Genomic DNA, 14220 nt, shown 5'->3' with positions numbered 1-14220 from the left:
TTCAGCATTCTCTCTGCATTAATCACAGGACACGGCCGTGCTCTGTGTGGCCCTTGCCTGCATGCTATCTCTAACTACTAAACAGCATGAGTCACGTTACCAGAATGTATTTGTAGCTCTGTTTTCAGGTCAAGTGGACAACTTTCCAATTTAATTGTGATAGACTCATCTCTCAAGTGCTGAACACTTAAAAGTCCCCAACAAAACAAAACAAATTTAAAAATTACAAGAGGAAGAAGAAATATGGCTGGGGCTGGAGGAAAAGGAAGGGAGAAAAGAAGAACAATATTTCTTGGCTCTATCCTTACTTTTCTAGAGCCAGCTGCAGTTTTTAAAGGACATTATAATACACAAGCATATATTGATTTGGCCATGAATTTATAACCTTCTAAAATATTTTATAAACACACCATTGATTTTTTAATATGCATTATTATAAAACATAGAACAATTACTGATACATTTTGTATTTTTTCAAATCCACCAAATCATCTATAATAGGCCCACATTCAAGTTCTAACATATGCTTCTGTCAATTCCTTATTACAAGGTTTACTGCATATTCTTGTTTTTATTTGCCAATGAAATAAAAGCAGAAATGTATTTGAAGAACTAAATGCTCTTTGAATGAATCAAGGCTCTAAGTGGTAAGCTTTGCATCAGGCCAGAAGGTACAAGTGACAGCTGTTTCTGTGCTAACTGCCAGGATTATTTTATGGCAAGTTTATTTTTATTTCCTCTGTTCACAGTTAATCACCCTTTACTTGTCTTTTTTTCCTTTCTTGGAGCCTGACTGCCTTCCCTGGAAACCAACTGAGAGCCACAAATAGAGCAATGTTTCCTGTGGGCTCTGTCACATGGAGGCTACGGCAGAGCTCATGCCTTACGTCCAGGAGATCATCAGTAAAGGCAATGAATGGGTTTTTCAGAATTCACAAAGTAAACGTGGAAGCTTTTGCAATCACCCACTTAGCTCTAGAGCCAAGGATCCCCTCCTAGGTGAAAGTGCTACGCACCATGTCCAGCCGTGCTTGTTGGACATGGAGTGCTTCTCCATGATGGCTGTGAGGCGAAGCAGCGAGAAGCGCTGGAGCAGGCTCAGCTGGCTGGCCGTCTGGCTGCTGATGTGGGGTGATGCTGGGGCTGGCCGGGGCTGGTGAGACAGCTGGAAACTGTTCCATCGGAGTCGCCTTTACCAGAGAGACCATCACAGAAGCCAGTCACAAAGTGGACTTGGTAGCGGGAAACACGGGACATCACCATTGTACATGAAGCTAATCAAGATAGCGTCCAAGCGAAGAGAATCTCAATGCAAATGGAACAGAAGACACAAGTGTGCAGAACAAACACAGGACATGATTTTTCCAATTCGGATAAGCCTGGAAAAAGTCTTATTATCTGTTTCATTAGGGGTTTAAACAAGTGATGGAGGAAATACTAGGTTTTTTTATTCCAAATTTGTTCATGTTGAGAGCAGCTGAGACAGTGTGTGTGAGTGTGTGTGCGAGAGAGAGAGAAAGAGAAAGAGAAACAGAAAGAGAGGAAAGAGACGGAGACAGGGATCTATAGACAGAAGCAGAGAGCGCAGACAGAGAGATAGAAAAGAGAGAGACAGACACAGATGGAGAGATGGAGAGATGAGACAGGAAAATAGAGACAGGCAGAGGATGGAGAGACAGACAGAGATAGAAAGATACAGACAGAGAGAGGGAAGACAGAGCAATATAGACAGAGAGGACAGACAGAGCGATATAGACAAAGAGAGAAATAGAGAGAGAGAGAGATAGGGAGCAAGAAACAGAGAGAGAGACAGAGCGAGAGAAAGGGATAGAGTTGTCGAATGTCTAGGGCTGCAGAAAATTTTCTCATTGTCTTCCATGTGTCTACACTCTAACTCTTGCTCAGTATTGAGATGGAGCCTGAAGATGAGAGGTAAAGATGGTGACACATCACTGAGCCCCCACGATATACCCCTGTCTCAACCAGAAACCCAGCAGCACACACAGTGGTCTTGTTTCTACCAGTTTGGACCTCCCAGGGCCATTTTTCTAGGGTGCTTCTGAAACTGTCTTTGTAAGTCAGCTTTTATGTACTTTGTAATTGGCACTTTCAAGCAAAAACAGACTTACACAGTACACATCTTAGACCTCAGAAATTCCTTATAGGAGCAAAAAAAGTGTAAAATTTGGGGGAGAGACATTTTGATGAATGTATCACAGGAAGGTCAGGGGAAGAGTCGGTGCCTAGGAACTGGGTCTTGGTTAGCCAGGATTCCCTGCATGTGGTGACCAGTATAATGCTTTGCATATAAGAAGCTCAAAATATTTTTGGATACAACTAAGATCAAAATAAAAGATAAACACAAATAAATATGAGTTAACATGGATTCAATCACCATGATACCTCTGCAGAAGTCATACTTCTGTTCAAAGAATTCCTAATCACATACATCACTTAGAACATAGTCAGGCATTTAGTAAGTACTCTGCATATGTTTGTTAAAGAAATAAACAGAACACAATTACTATGAAATGGACAAAAAATCATTTCACAAATGCATGCCACCTACCTGTTTGGCCTGGTCAGAGAGGCCCCTACACCGGAATCCCTCCTGTCTCTGACCCCAGGAGGCTCAGATTCATTAAGAGATGTTACATCTCTTTCCACATCACTGGGTGTCGTCCGACCTTCTGAGACAGAGTTACCTTCAAAATCTAAGGTGATCTGATTAGGAGATGGAAAGGGGGATAAGCCAGGCTCCCCAACCAACGTATCGTGAGTTTGCAGTTCAGGTAAGACATCTTTGGACCAGTCATCCACTACCTCCTGGAGCCCATTGACATGCTGCAGAATGTCATCCAAGTGAGGGAAAAGGTCATCTTTCTCCAAGTCCAAAAGATCTCCTGTGCTGGCATACAGATGAGAGCCAGGGACGTTGTCATAGATACTGACTCGGCTGGCTCTGTGGCAGGATGCCATGAGCCGGGGCTCCCTGGCACCAGGGACCTGCTCTCTGCCCAGGGAGATGCTACCGGTCCTCCAGTTAACCCCATTGCTACTATCTGTAGGAGACAGGCTTTCAATAGAAAGTGCCTTGGGGAATGTTCCTGGTTTGTGATCCTTGGGAATATGCACCACCAAATTCTCTTGGGAGTGAAACTCATGCATACGGCTTTGGTCCCCTGCATCCTGCAGTGCTGTCCCTGCCAGCACATCCAGGTCCTCCAAGTACATGCCCCCACGCTTGTTGGCCTCGTGGCACTGGCGTTCCTTCAGGCAGGGTGTGCTGACGCCGCTGCTGCTGTGCTCCGATGGGCTGCTCTCGCCACTCGACTTGCCGGAGCACGGGAGCCCTTTTCTGCAGGCAGATGGCGGCGAATTCTGGAGATCTCCATTTGGTATTTGGATGCACTGCATGGCCTTAAAGGACTCTGGCTCCTGCTGCAACATGGGCCCGCTGATCACCAGGCCACCCGTCCGCCCTGACCCCTTGTGTCTCCCGTGGGCTCCCTTCCCTCGGAGTGTTTCCATGCGTTTCAAAAATGATTTGGCCCTAGCCCTTGTGGGCTTCTCATTCTTGGGGTGGAAGGGGTGGTTGAGGACGTCTCTGGGGGACTGCGGGAGGCTGCTGCTGACCAGTGGGGCATCCAGCATGACCGGGCTGTCTGCACAGCACTGGCCCAGATGGCTGCGGCTGTCGCTGCCTCCACTGCTTTCGCTGTGAATGGAGCAGACCTCAGGCTCACTCAGGTCTGTGAGGACGCTCTCACTGCTGGTCGTGTTCCTCATCCCCGTGCCTCCCGGTGACCCACTTCTGTCTCCTCGAGGGAGCAGCGTGTAGAGGTCATCCACACGAGACCATCTGCGACTGGTTCTTTGGAAAGTCCATTTGTTGCTGATACAAAGATCTTCCTCATCGGAGTCGTCACCCTGCAGAACACCAAGGAAAATGCTCATTAGCAGACAGTGTGGCTGAGGCAGGACCTCTGGGTGTGCTGAGGGCAGCCCTGGGCGGTCCTCCACCTCCCTTCCCTCTGTCCTCCCATGCACAGGTGTGAGCTTCTTGGGCACCTCTAAGCTGTCCTTCCACCACTTGCACTGTCTTGTACATACCCTTCCTCCCAGTGGCCAGAGGATTCTTCTCAACTTGCCAAGCTTTCTTCCTTCCCATTTTCAAAGAGGTTTTGAATGCTTCCTTCCTTCCTCTCTAAGAAGCTTTCCCTGACTGATTATAAAGAGGGTATAATTACATCAGACTAGACAGTCTAAATATAAAGCACCTGCAGTCTTCTTTTTCACAAAGGAACTCAACTGTGCCATAAAAGGCACTTACTTCTTTCCAGAAACCTCTTCACTGAGCCCCAGGGACCATATTTCCAGCTTGCCTCTTCTGAATCTCAACGTCAGTGTATCTCCAAGCTAACACTCCTTATTTTAGTCCTCTGCACTTGATTCTTATCGTGTATTCCCTGGATAAGGTAACAGCAAAATGACCCACTGAATTTCTTTAAGTAGGGATGAGGGAGGCATTCTGGAGATCACTATTTGTGATCCAATCCGGCTCCTCTGCGTGAGCAGTCTTTTTCTGTTGAAGCAACTCCGAGTCAGAATGCCGTGGGCAGGACGCACACCTCTGTGGTGTGGCTGCAACGGGTCCCCCCAGCTTGGCACTGTCTTACACTCTGTGCCTCACACATTGACTCTAGGTGTCTGGTTTCAGCCTGAATTTGCAGTCCCTGAGAGAGGAGCATCTGCATTCCCTGAGGCCAGAGATGGCCTAGTTTAGCTCTGCATAGCCTTGGGCCCAGCACAGACCTTGACCTCAGGCTTACCACTTCCTTTTGAAACAAACTGAATCATCGATCGGATCCCGCTTCATCCTCACCAAGCACATCACCAAGACCTAATTCTGAACTGATTTTCAAATTTGTTCCCTCATGTGTAATTTCACCCTCATTCTCTTAGCGTAGGCCTTTGCCACCTCTCTCTGGATCTGTTACAGTAAAAATGTGGGAGAAGCCCGGTCTCCAGCATCTTTCCCATCTAAATAGCTTTCCACAGTGTAGTCCAAATTGAATCTTTTTTTTTTTTTTTTAAGCTTAGAAGCCTTCTGCTTGAGAGCCTCCACTCTCAGTTGTTACAGGTAAAGTCATCAAGAGCCAGGCCCGCTGCAGCGAGCTGTGATGGCACCACTGCACCACAGCGTCAGCAAAAAAAAAAAAAAAAAAAAAAAAAAAAAAAGAGCAGGACCTGTGTTTCTCTGTTTCATTATTCATATAAACATATTTATTCATATGTATAGCCCCTCCAATGCCAAGGACATAATAATTGCTTTTTTTTGTGAACTGAATTACATTTATTTTATTCCACTTGGGTGTTCAGTTTTAAGACCTGGTTCCAAGTATCAGTGGTACCAATTCAGAGCTAGGTGACTGTCCACAAGCTACTCACCCTCTCTAAAGTAAGTTTCTGCTACTTATGAGATTGAAGTGGGTCTTGCCTCATGGGTTTGCTGAAGGGATTAAGGATGCTAGTGCATTCAGCAGTCCCTCACTGAGAGGTATTTGCTTATTTGTATCTTTCAATATTAGTTCAATTGCTTGTCAATCTTTTTACGTATCTGGCATCCACCTTAGCTCCCTTTAACCTTGCATTGTGTTGTTTTTAAGGAAACCTAAGCAGATGCCTAGTTAATCATTGTGGGGATCTTCCTGTCTTTGTTTATTCCTTCAAAATCTAGTTTCTGTGTAGGTTTGACTAAATGGCAAACTTGAATATTCAAGTTTAAAGTGAAAGCAATAACAAAGCCAAGGTACAGAAAAGAATTCTATGGCTTAGAAGTCAGGTGCGGTGGTTGATAGGGTTTGGTCGTGTTCCCACCAAAATCTAATCTTGAGTTGTAGCTACCATAATTCCCATGTGTTGATGTGTTCTGGGAGGGACTTGGTGGGAGATAATTGAATCATGGGGGTGGTTTCCCCCATACTGCTCTTGTGGTAGTGAATAAGTTTCATGAGATCTGATGGTTTTATAAGGGGAAACCCCTTTTGCTCAGCTCTCATTCTCTCTTGTCTGCTGCCATGTAAGATGTACCTTTCGCCTTCCACCATGATTGTGAGGCCTGCCTACATGAACCTGGGAGTCCATTAAACCTCTTTTTACTTATAAATTGCCCAGTCTCAGGTATGTCTTCATCAGCAGTGTGAAAAATGGACTAATACAGTGGCTCACGCCTAAAATCTCAGCTACTTGGGAGTCTGAGGTGGAAGGGTCTTTTGAGTCCAGGAGTTTGAGTCCAGCCTGGGCAACATATCAAGACTCTGTCTCTTAAAAAAAGGAAACAAAAAGAAACAAAAAATAATTCTATAGCATTGAGATCACAGTGAAAAATTAGCTTTGAGTTTTAAAAAGTTGCATAAAGCTCTGATGAAAGAGTTTAGAAAGTTGTAAGTGTACAAGTGGAAAAAGGGCAAGACTCCAGAATGATGATTCAAAATATATTTTCCTACTAGTACTTTCTACTCCCTCTATTCCTGTGATTGATATAATAAAAACTGACATATGAGGGTCATTTATACACAAGATACCATGATAGGCTGAATGTTGAACTTACTGGATTTTTGTATTGCATTTTAGGAAGCTAGTGAGAAGTTGATATTAAATAAGGAATGTGAAAAAGCCCTTTTAGCAGACAGTTTTTGAGAAGACAAAAAAAAAAAAAAAGGATATGACTTTAAAGAAAATATAGATATTTTAAAACAGAAACTACAACATTTAGTGTTGGCCCCAACTACCTCTCTCAAATCTGGTGATGATGCCAGCACACCACATACTAGTTGGATAGGGACTCCTTTATTTAGGTTAAGAACACATGCCAAGCTGGGCACTGTGGCCTGGGAAGGGTAAGCCTGGCCCCGTTTGCTGGTCTCTAAGAGCTTATTATACTCACTTTGGCCAAAAGGAAAATATTTGCAGCCCAACTAAGGCATGTGAAAAAGTGGCACACTCCTGGGAAAAAGGTAAAACAGCTCAGGGAAATTTTGCAGTATTCAGGTTGTTTGAACCAAAGCAAACAAACAAAAACAAAAGCAATAGAAAACAAAACGCAACAAAGAAAAAAACAACCATTCTTCTTCGGCACCCTGTGCCTACAATGACCATGGTATGTCCCCAAGGGTAATGAAATGGCTGTGTCTGTGTCTTCCACTAATGAGGGATATTTCAAACTATTTGATAATGACACACAACAAAAAATATATTTTCCATTACAACTCAGGGCACGCATACAGACTATATTAAAGCAAAAAAAAAGTTATACTTAAGTAATTATCCTTGTTTGTTTGTATTCTGATACTTTTTAGTCTAGTTTAGTCTGTTTTATTTTTTTAAATGTTGTTTGTGATCCACCAAATTCACTTGACAACCTACCAAGGGGCCATGATCTGCAGTATGAAAAACACACACTGCAGTAGAGTTTAAGGTTTTTTTTACACACTCAGGACCCAGCAGAGCATCAGGCACATTTCAGATTCTCCAGTGGTATTTATGGAAGTGCACTGATTGTTTAAAAGAGATTATCAGATTTCATCTGTTCGATCATTTTTTTAGGTTAACAATGAATAGCTTGTGATTATTTAGAAATGCAAAATGGAAATTCTAGGAAGTCAGATGTGTTTGTAAAGAAAAGGATACATCAAAGTAACTTAATTCTCCTGTCTCAGAAACCATGGATGTACCAGGGACATGGAACATCAGAATTTCAGCAAGACAACCAAAAAAAGGTTCTCATGTTGTGGACAATATGGCTCACTAGCTAGATGCTACACAGGGGTGTCCAATCTTTTGGCTTCTTTGGGTCATACTGGAAGAAGAATTGTCTTGGTCCACACATAAAACACACTCACACTAATGATAGCTGATAAGCTTAAAAAAATGGCAAAAAAAAAAAAAAACCAACTCATAATGTTTCAAGAAAGTTTATGAATTTGCGTTGGGGCACATCCAAAGCCGTCCTGGGCTGCAAATAGCCCACGAGCCATGGGTTGGATGAGCTTGCTACAGAGAGTTTTGTTAGTAACTGGTTGAGTAACTCCTCCACAGCGTGTGACTAAAAGACTGTAAATAACTGAAGGAAGCATGTCTCTAGGTTATGACCATTTTAAGAGTAACTTGAATGGGCCGGAACTCATGTTGCAAAACTGTAAAGATGGTATAAGGCTATTTGTTAAGGGTTCTTTGAGACTCAGTTTTCTGCTATAAGATGAAAACAGTAATAATGCACGTCTAGCATGATTTGTCAACAGAACCAAATGGGACTATATGTGAAAACACCATATAAACCCTAAAGTGATATATGAAATTAGTTATTATTGTTAGAGAATAGCAATATTGAGACGTGTATAGAGCTTAACAAGTGAAGGATGATCTGTTAATAAGATAAAATTTCATAAAAGTCAAATAAAATGACTGTAACTTCAAAAATCAACTACAGGATGTGCAGGATAAAAAGAACATAGTTCAACAGCCCTTCCTGTTATTAATAGACTTGAGAGCTCTGGTAGATGTAAGCTTAATGTGACTTAACCATGTAATGTGGCTACTGAACAAAGACACCAACCTTAGGATGCATGACCAGAGCACAGATCCCAAGACTCAAAAGGTCAGTGCCCACTGCATTCTGCACTGGTCACATATATCAGGAACAATGGGTTCTCTTTAAGCACCCCACATTTTAAGGGGTACATTTCTAGAGAAGAGTAATCAGAATGGCCAAAGATCTAAAAACCACAACCTCCTGGGTTGGATAATTGAGAGAACTAATAGCTTGATTTAGAAATGAGGAATTCTAGATGGTGCTACTCAGAGTGTGGTCAGGGGGCTGCCGGTCCCCAAACTTGGTCTTTAATGAGGTAGACACAGAAATTTAGAGTAAGCATTAAAACCATTTGTCACTATTTGAAAAGTCTGTGCTATCTGAGCTAACAATCAGTGGATTTGTCTTAGTAAACAGGGTAGAGACCAGTTTGGGTGTAGTAAAATTCAAATGGTGAGTCCTATGAGTGACAGCTGCATGCTGCTGGTGTGTGGTCAATCTGATTTACAGTGCCAATTCAAGATTAGTGTGCTTACCATAACCCAAAGTGTATAATATACAGAATCCATTGTTTCACAGGTAATTTACATTTATAACTTTATAAGAATTGGCTAGAGATGAAGAACTGAAGATAAATTTTGGAAATATAGCATCACTTACATCATTTTGAATAAAAGGTGAACAGAATACCCTAAAGTTGTAAGTGAAAAGGAATACCCTAAACTTTTAACTTGGCTTAAAAAACCTTTCTTCACTGGTTTCCCTACGATGACTGGTACCCAAACAAAAGAATTTTAGATATACATTATTACCCATGAGTAGCATTGTTATCAATCCCACTTAACTTAGACAACAAAGAAGAAACTTCCTGTCACATTAAAAATTTTATGGCAAGGCGCGGTGGCTCACGCCTGTAATCCCAGCACTTTGGAAGGCCGAGGTGAGCGGATCACCTGAGATCAGGAGTTTGAGACCAGCCTGACCAACATGGTGAAACCCGTCACTACTAAAAATACAGAAATTAGCCTGGTATGGTGGTGCATACCTGTAATCACAGCTACTAGGGAGGCTGAGGCAGAAGATCACTTGAACCCTGGAGGCAGAGGTTGCAGTGAGCCAAGTTCATGCCACTGCACTCTAGCCTGGGTGACGGAGTGAGACTCTACCTCAAAAAAAAAAAAAAAATATATATATATCTTATACATTTGCAGTCAAAGTGTTTCTTCAAAGTGTGCATATAGGCATTTAATTTGAGGGATTTCTGTTTTAAAGTAAACTTTTTGTTCAGTTATGACAGATGAACAACAAATCGTATAAGCACAATTGTGATTCTTTGTATTAATCACATATATGCACACTTTCAATAAAAATCTGAATAGTTTTTGTAATTCTTTTCTATTGACAGCAGCAGGAGGCAGTCAAATGCCTAGGCAAATAGGGGCAGCTTCCTGGTGAAACCCCATCTGTGACCTCAAGTCAAACACAGTTTGAAGGCTGAAAGCCAAGCTACAAATCCACAGACTGGATTGAGAACCTTTCTTCCCATTTGGCATGCTTTCCTCTGATTGATCCTCACCCTTCATCTATTTTACATATACTACCTTTCCTGAATTGGTTTTTTACACTGCCATGCCCACCTTTGATTGGTGTCTTTCTTTTAGCTTTTTTGCACACTCACAAACCAATCAGCAGGCACTCCCCCATTCTGAGCCTATAAAAGCCCAGACCCAGCCACATTAGGGGAGAAAACCACCTGACTTCGGGACCACTCTTGCATCCCCTCTCCACTGAGAGCTGTTGTGTCACTCAATACAATTCTTCTCCACCCTCCGCACTCGTTAATTGTCAGCATAACCTCATTCTTCTTTGATGTGGGACAAGAACCTGAGACCCACTGACAGTGAGGTCGAAAGGGGCTGTAAGCTGTAGCCTTCCTGTCGCTGGTGCCAAGAAGCAGCGGCAGGGCTGGGTCAGCCAGGGAGCCACAGGCCACAGAGCGGGGTGACAGGAACAAAGAAGCAGAGGCTCCTGCCAGGCACAGAAGTTTCCAGCTGGTGAAGTAGGGCTGAGAAAAATCCTGCATCATTATTTCTTGTTATATTTGTTTTGATTATATTTATCGGTATGCACCTTTGTATCAGTTGAGCCTAATAATAAAACATTAAGACTGTATTTTCTATAATTTGTTAAAATTAATATTTCTAATAATTCATTTGTATTGAATTTTACAAAAGTATCTTGGTCTGTGGAAGACTGGAAAAAATAAAATAAGAAAACCAGTCATTCACCACTGACAGTTGAGAAACTGTTCTAGATTGAGCAAGGGTCTGAAAACATTTTCTGTATAGGGCCATATCATAAATATTTTAGGTGTATGGGCCATAAGGTCTCTCTCTCTCACCTACTCAGCTCTGCCATTGTTGTGAAATGATGGGCATAGCCACTGATCCAATAAAACTTTATTTATGAAAGCAGGAGTGGCAGTGTGCTGATTCCTGTTCTGGAGGTCAGAGCTAAAGGGCTACTGAGTGAATGAGGAAATCCATATTCTGTGCTTCACCAGGGAAAAAAGCTAGGATCAGATGGGCCAGTTTAGAAGGAATCAGCTCCTAGCTTATCATATGGAAGGCCTTTCTAGTCTGTAGAATAAAATAAATTGCCTTGCCATGTGAAGAGCTCATCATGTTGAGAAGCTTATAATAAACAGTGGCTCAGCAAATTGAGAGGGAGAGGGATGCTCTAAGAAGCAAATCGCAGTGAGTGAGTGGGAGGCTAGAAAATAAGACCAAAGATCCTTCCAACTCAAAGACCCTACAGTTTTTAGGACATTCGCATGTAATTATCTGCAGTTCAAGGCTGTTAATACTCTCCAGCCAAGTGAATGATGGACTTTCTCTCATCTGACTACTCTTTGGAGTTGCCAGGAGGTGTCTCATTTGGTAGGAGATGCAGGGGTGTGCAAGGGAGTGGGAAATATGGGGGTGGGGGGGGTGGGGGCCGGGCCCCTTGTCAACAGCTGCAGTGCCTCTGAAATGCCCATGGCATCCAGGCCAGGAGGTGCTGGCTGCAAGGTGGCAATTAGTCATGGTTTCTGTGTTGCTTTCCACCTTTGGTCATGTTTTCAGAGAGCCTTATTAAAACTATAACTTCAACCAGAACCTTCTTTGGAACCTGCTCTTTCTCTCTTGAGACATATTCCTAGGTAAAAGAGGAAAGGTAAGAGTCCCATGTGGATACGTGTCCTTCTCTTTCCTCATTTAATAAACAGCCTAATTGGAGTCTTCAGTCTCTGGCTTTTACTTTGAATAGAAGCCGAATCACATAAACACTTTAATCAGGGGATTTCAATGTCATCATGGAGCAAGCGCGAATTTTGTAGGTAATAATGGGGAAGAAACATTTTCCTGAGAAAAGCTACTTTGTGTGTGCCTTGGTGTTTTTAATTTAGATGAATCTCTGCTGTTTGGTTTTTATTTTTTTCTAAAAATGAGAACATTCTTCACTGAAATTATATATTCCTCAGGGACAGATGCCAACCAGACATTCCATAAAGAAGGGCTTTTTTTAAAAGATGGAATTTGGCCATATCTTTACACTGGAAACAGGAACCCACATAAATCCACAGCTGCAAAAGGCAACTCATCCATAGTCACATAGAAAGTTAGACGTTAACTGGAGCTACGTGGCCGGGCCTGCCTGTTTAGAAGCAGGAATGGGCTGCTGGGAACGCCGTGGGAGTGGAGAGCCAGAGCCGCAGGCGGCAGAAGTGCTGGTGTGTCCTTTCTCCTGAAATGCTCTTGGGGCTGGGTTGTTAGTCTTCCGGTGAGGTGTGCAGCTAAAATAGAGAATACTCCTCCACCTGACTCTTACAGAGGCAGGGAAGGTCATCTCGAATCCTTAAAGGATCCCTTTTCTCTTCTGCAAAACAGTTAGAAACTGTATTGTGGGAGGGTAGGGGTGATGCCATTTCTCCCGGTGCTTTGGAAGTGGCATTTCATGTATAAGAAAAGTGTATGGCTAACCAGGCATGAAAAGGCCTTCATCATCATCACCTACTTGTGGACTTTTCACTTTCTTCCTTGTGTCAGCCCACCAAAATCTACAAGATCAAACACAATTGCCATGAAGACAATAAATAAATTGTGGACTTTAGTACAGATGGCAAGAACCATGCCTCTTATAAAAACAATCCACACAGTGAACTGAATGTACTGCTGAGGAAACATGAGATCCTTGCAGGTCTCAGGCCAAGGGCTAGAGGCTCACCCAGGCTCCAGTTTGTCTCTGAATATCTCTGAAGGGTGAGGAGGGGCAGTCAGGTGCCAGATTACCTGGATTCAAGTCCTGCCTCTGTTACTTCTGTGTGGCTTTGGGCAAGCACCAAGCCCTTCAGTTTCTGCATCTGTGACACGGACTTAAGGACAAGGAATAGTACCTGGTGGGGAGGAAGCCCAGTGTCAGTTTTTGCTAACCCCACAAACTGCTGGGCCAGCACCTGCAACCCTTTCATAGGTACAGCAGCCCCAAGGGAGAATGACTGTGACTCCAGACAGTTTAGCTACTTGGGGATGACTTTCTACAGAATTAAATAAGTCTGGGACTCTGCAGATTGGAGGTGGGGATTCTATTTCTATTTCTTGGATGGCTTAACATGGGGACATACCTAGAGGAAATGCTGCTGTCTTATTTTTCTTCCAAATAAATAAATTCTGAAGTTGGATGAAGCTTTTCACGGGGTGCTCGATTCTCAAGTTTCCTTTTCTATTTGTGATCATCTGGCCTAGTCTTAGCTCCTATTCATTTTTTTTTTTTCCACAGTAACATAAAGGATTAAATAAAGCCTATGCCTTGTGTAAGAAGAAGATCACAGAAACGGGTGTCACAACACAGCGTGTCCTGAGTGGTTGCTTCAATCTGGCCCCAGATTCTGGTCATTACTGAGATTCATAAGTAGGTGGAGACCACATGTCAGCATTATTTATTTGAAAATTCAGGCCATAACTCTCTAATTTACAATGTGAAAAGCAATATTTTATTCAAGTGCTTGCATTCTGAGGCCTATAGCTAAGTAGGGGCTTTAAGGGTGTGTGCCACTAGATCCAATATAAAGACGACATTAAGGTCAGAATACCAAAGTGACCAATTTACAGAGGAGCTTTTGTGAAGGTAATGCACAAAGAGCCAAACAAATGTTATTCAAGCCCATCTCGCCTGTGGGTTTTGAAAAGCTGGTGACAGGGTAAAAATCCAATCACTCCACTGTGTAGAAAACAACTCATGTCATTAGTTTTTGGCATTTTCTTTTGTGATGCAGTGCAGCTAATGGTCGGTATAGGCAGCTGTATAGACCAGTCATTTGAGGACCCACACTTTAGACACACAGGCATGGCTGTGTTCCGTTTAATAGGAACCATGTGTTCCAATCAAAACAACAACTGACCCTCATGCTTCAAATAGTATGTATGCTTCTCAAGGGGTCTATTCAGTTAGACAGCTGTTGGGAGGTTTATTCCCACATTTTTAATTTGTCTTTGGCCTGGACAAACTGCTCATATTTTAACTTTTCTCTGGATATTGTTTTTCACTGTTTTACCTCCTTAGCTTAAATCTTTGGTTCCCAGCTCAAA

At 42.8% G+C, this 14220-nt stretch overlaps 1 protein-coding gene across 5 annotated transcripts in view; it reads right to left on the bottom strand.

The window, feature by feature from the left end:
• STARD13 (StAR related lipid transfer domain containing 13) overlaps positions 1-14220 on the bottom strand; it is a 573040-nt gene that overhangs the window by 24326 nt on the left and 534494 nt on the right. For all 5 annotated transcript variants that reach the window (XM_033235506.1, XM_033235498.1, XM_033235522.1 and 2 more), the window contains 2 exons: positions 2570-3930; positions 1017-1190 (listed from right to left, as the gene is read on the bottom strand). In XM_033235506.1, the coding sequence (XP_033091397.1) occupies positions 1017-1190; positions 2570-3930 (1535 nt within the window). The remainder of the gene's footprint in view (positions 1-1016; positions 1191-2569; positions 3931-14220) is intronic.

The sequence above is a fragment of the Trachypithecus francoisi genome, unplaced genomic scaffold, assembly GCF_009764315.1.
Source record: "Trachypithecus francoisi isolate TF-2019V2 unplaced genomic scaffold, Tfra_2.0 Contig01461, whole genome shotgun sequence".
NCBI lineage: Eukaryota > Metazoa > Chordata > Mammalia > Primates > Cercopithecidae > Trachypithecus > Trachypithecus francoisi.
This window is presented reverse-complemented; position numbering and strand designations above follow the sequence as displayed.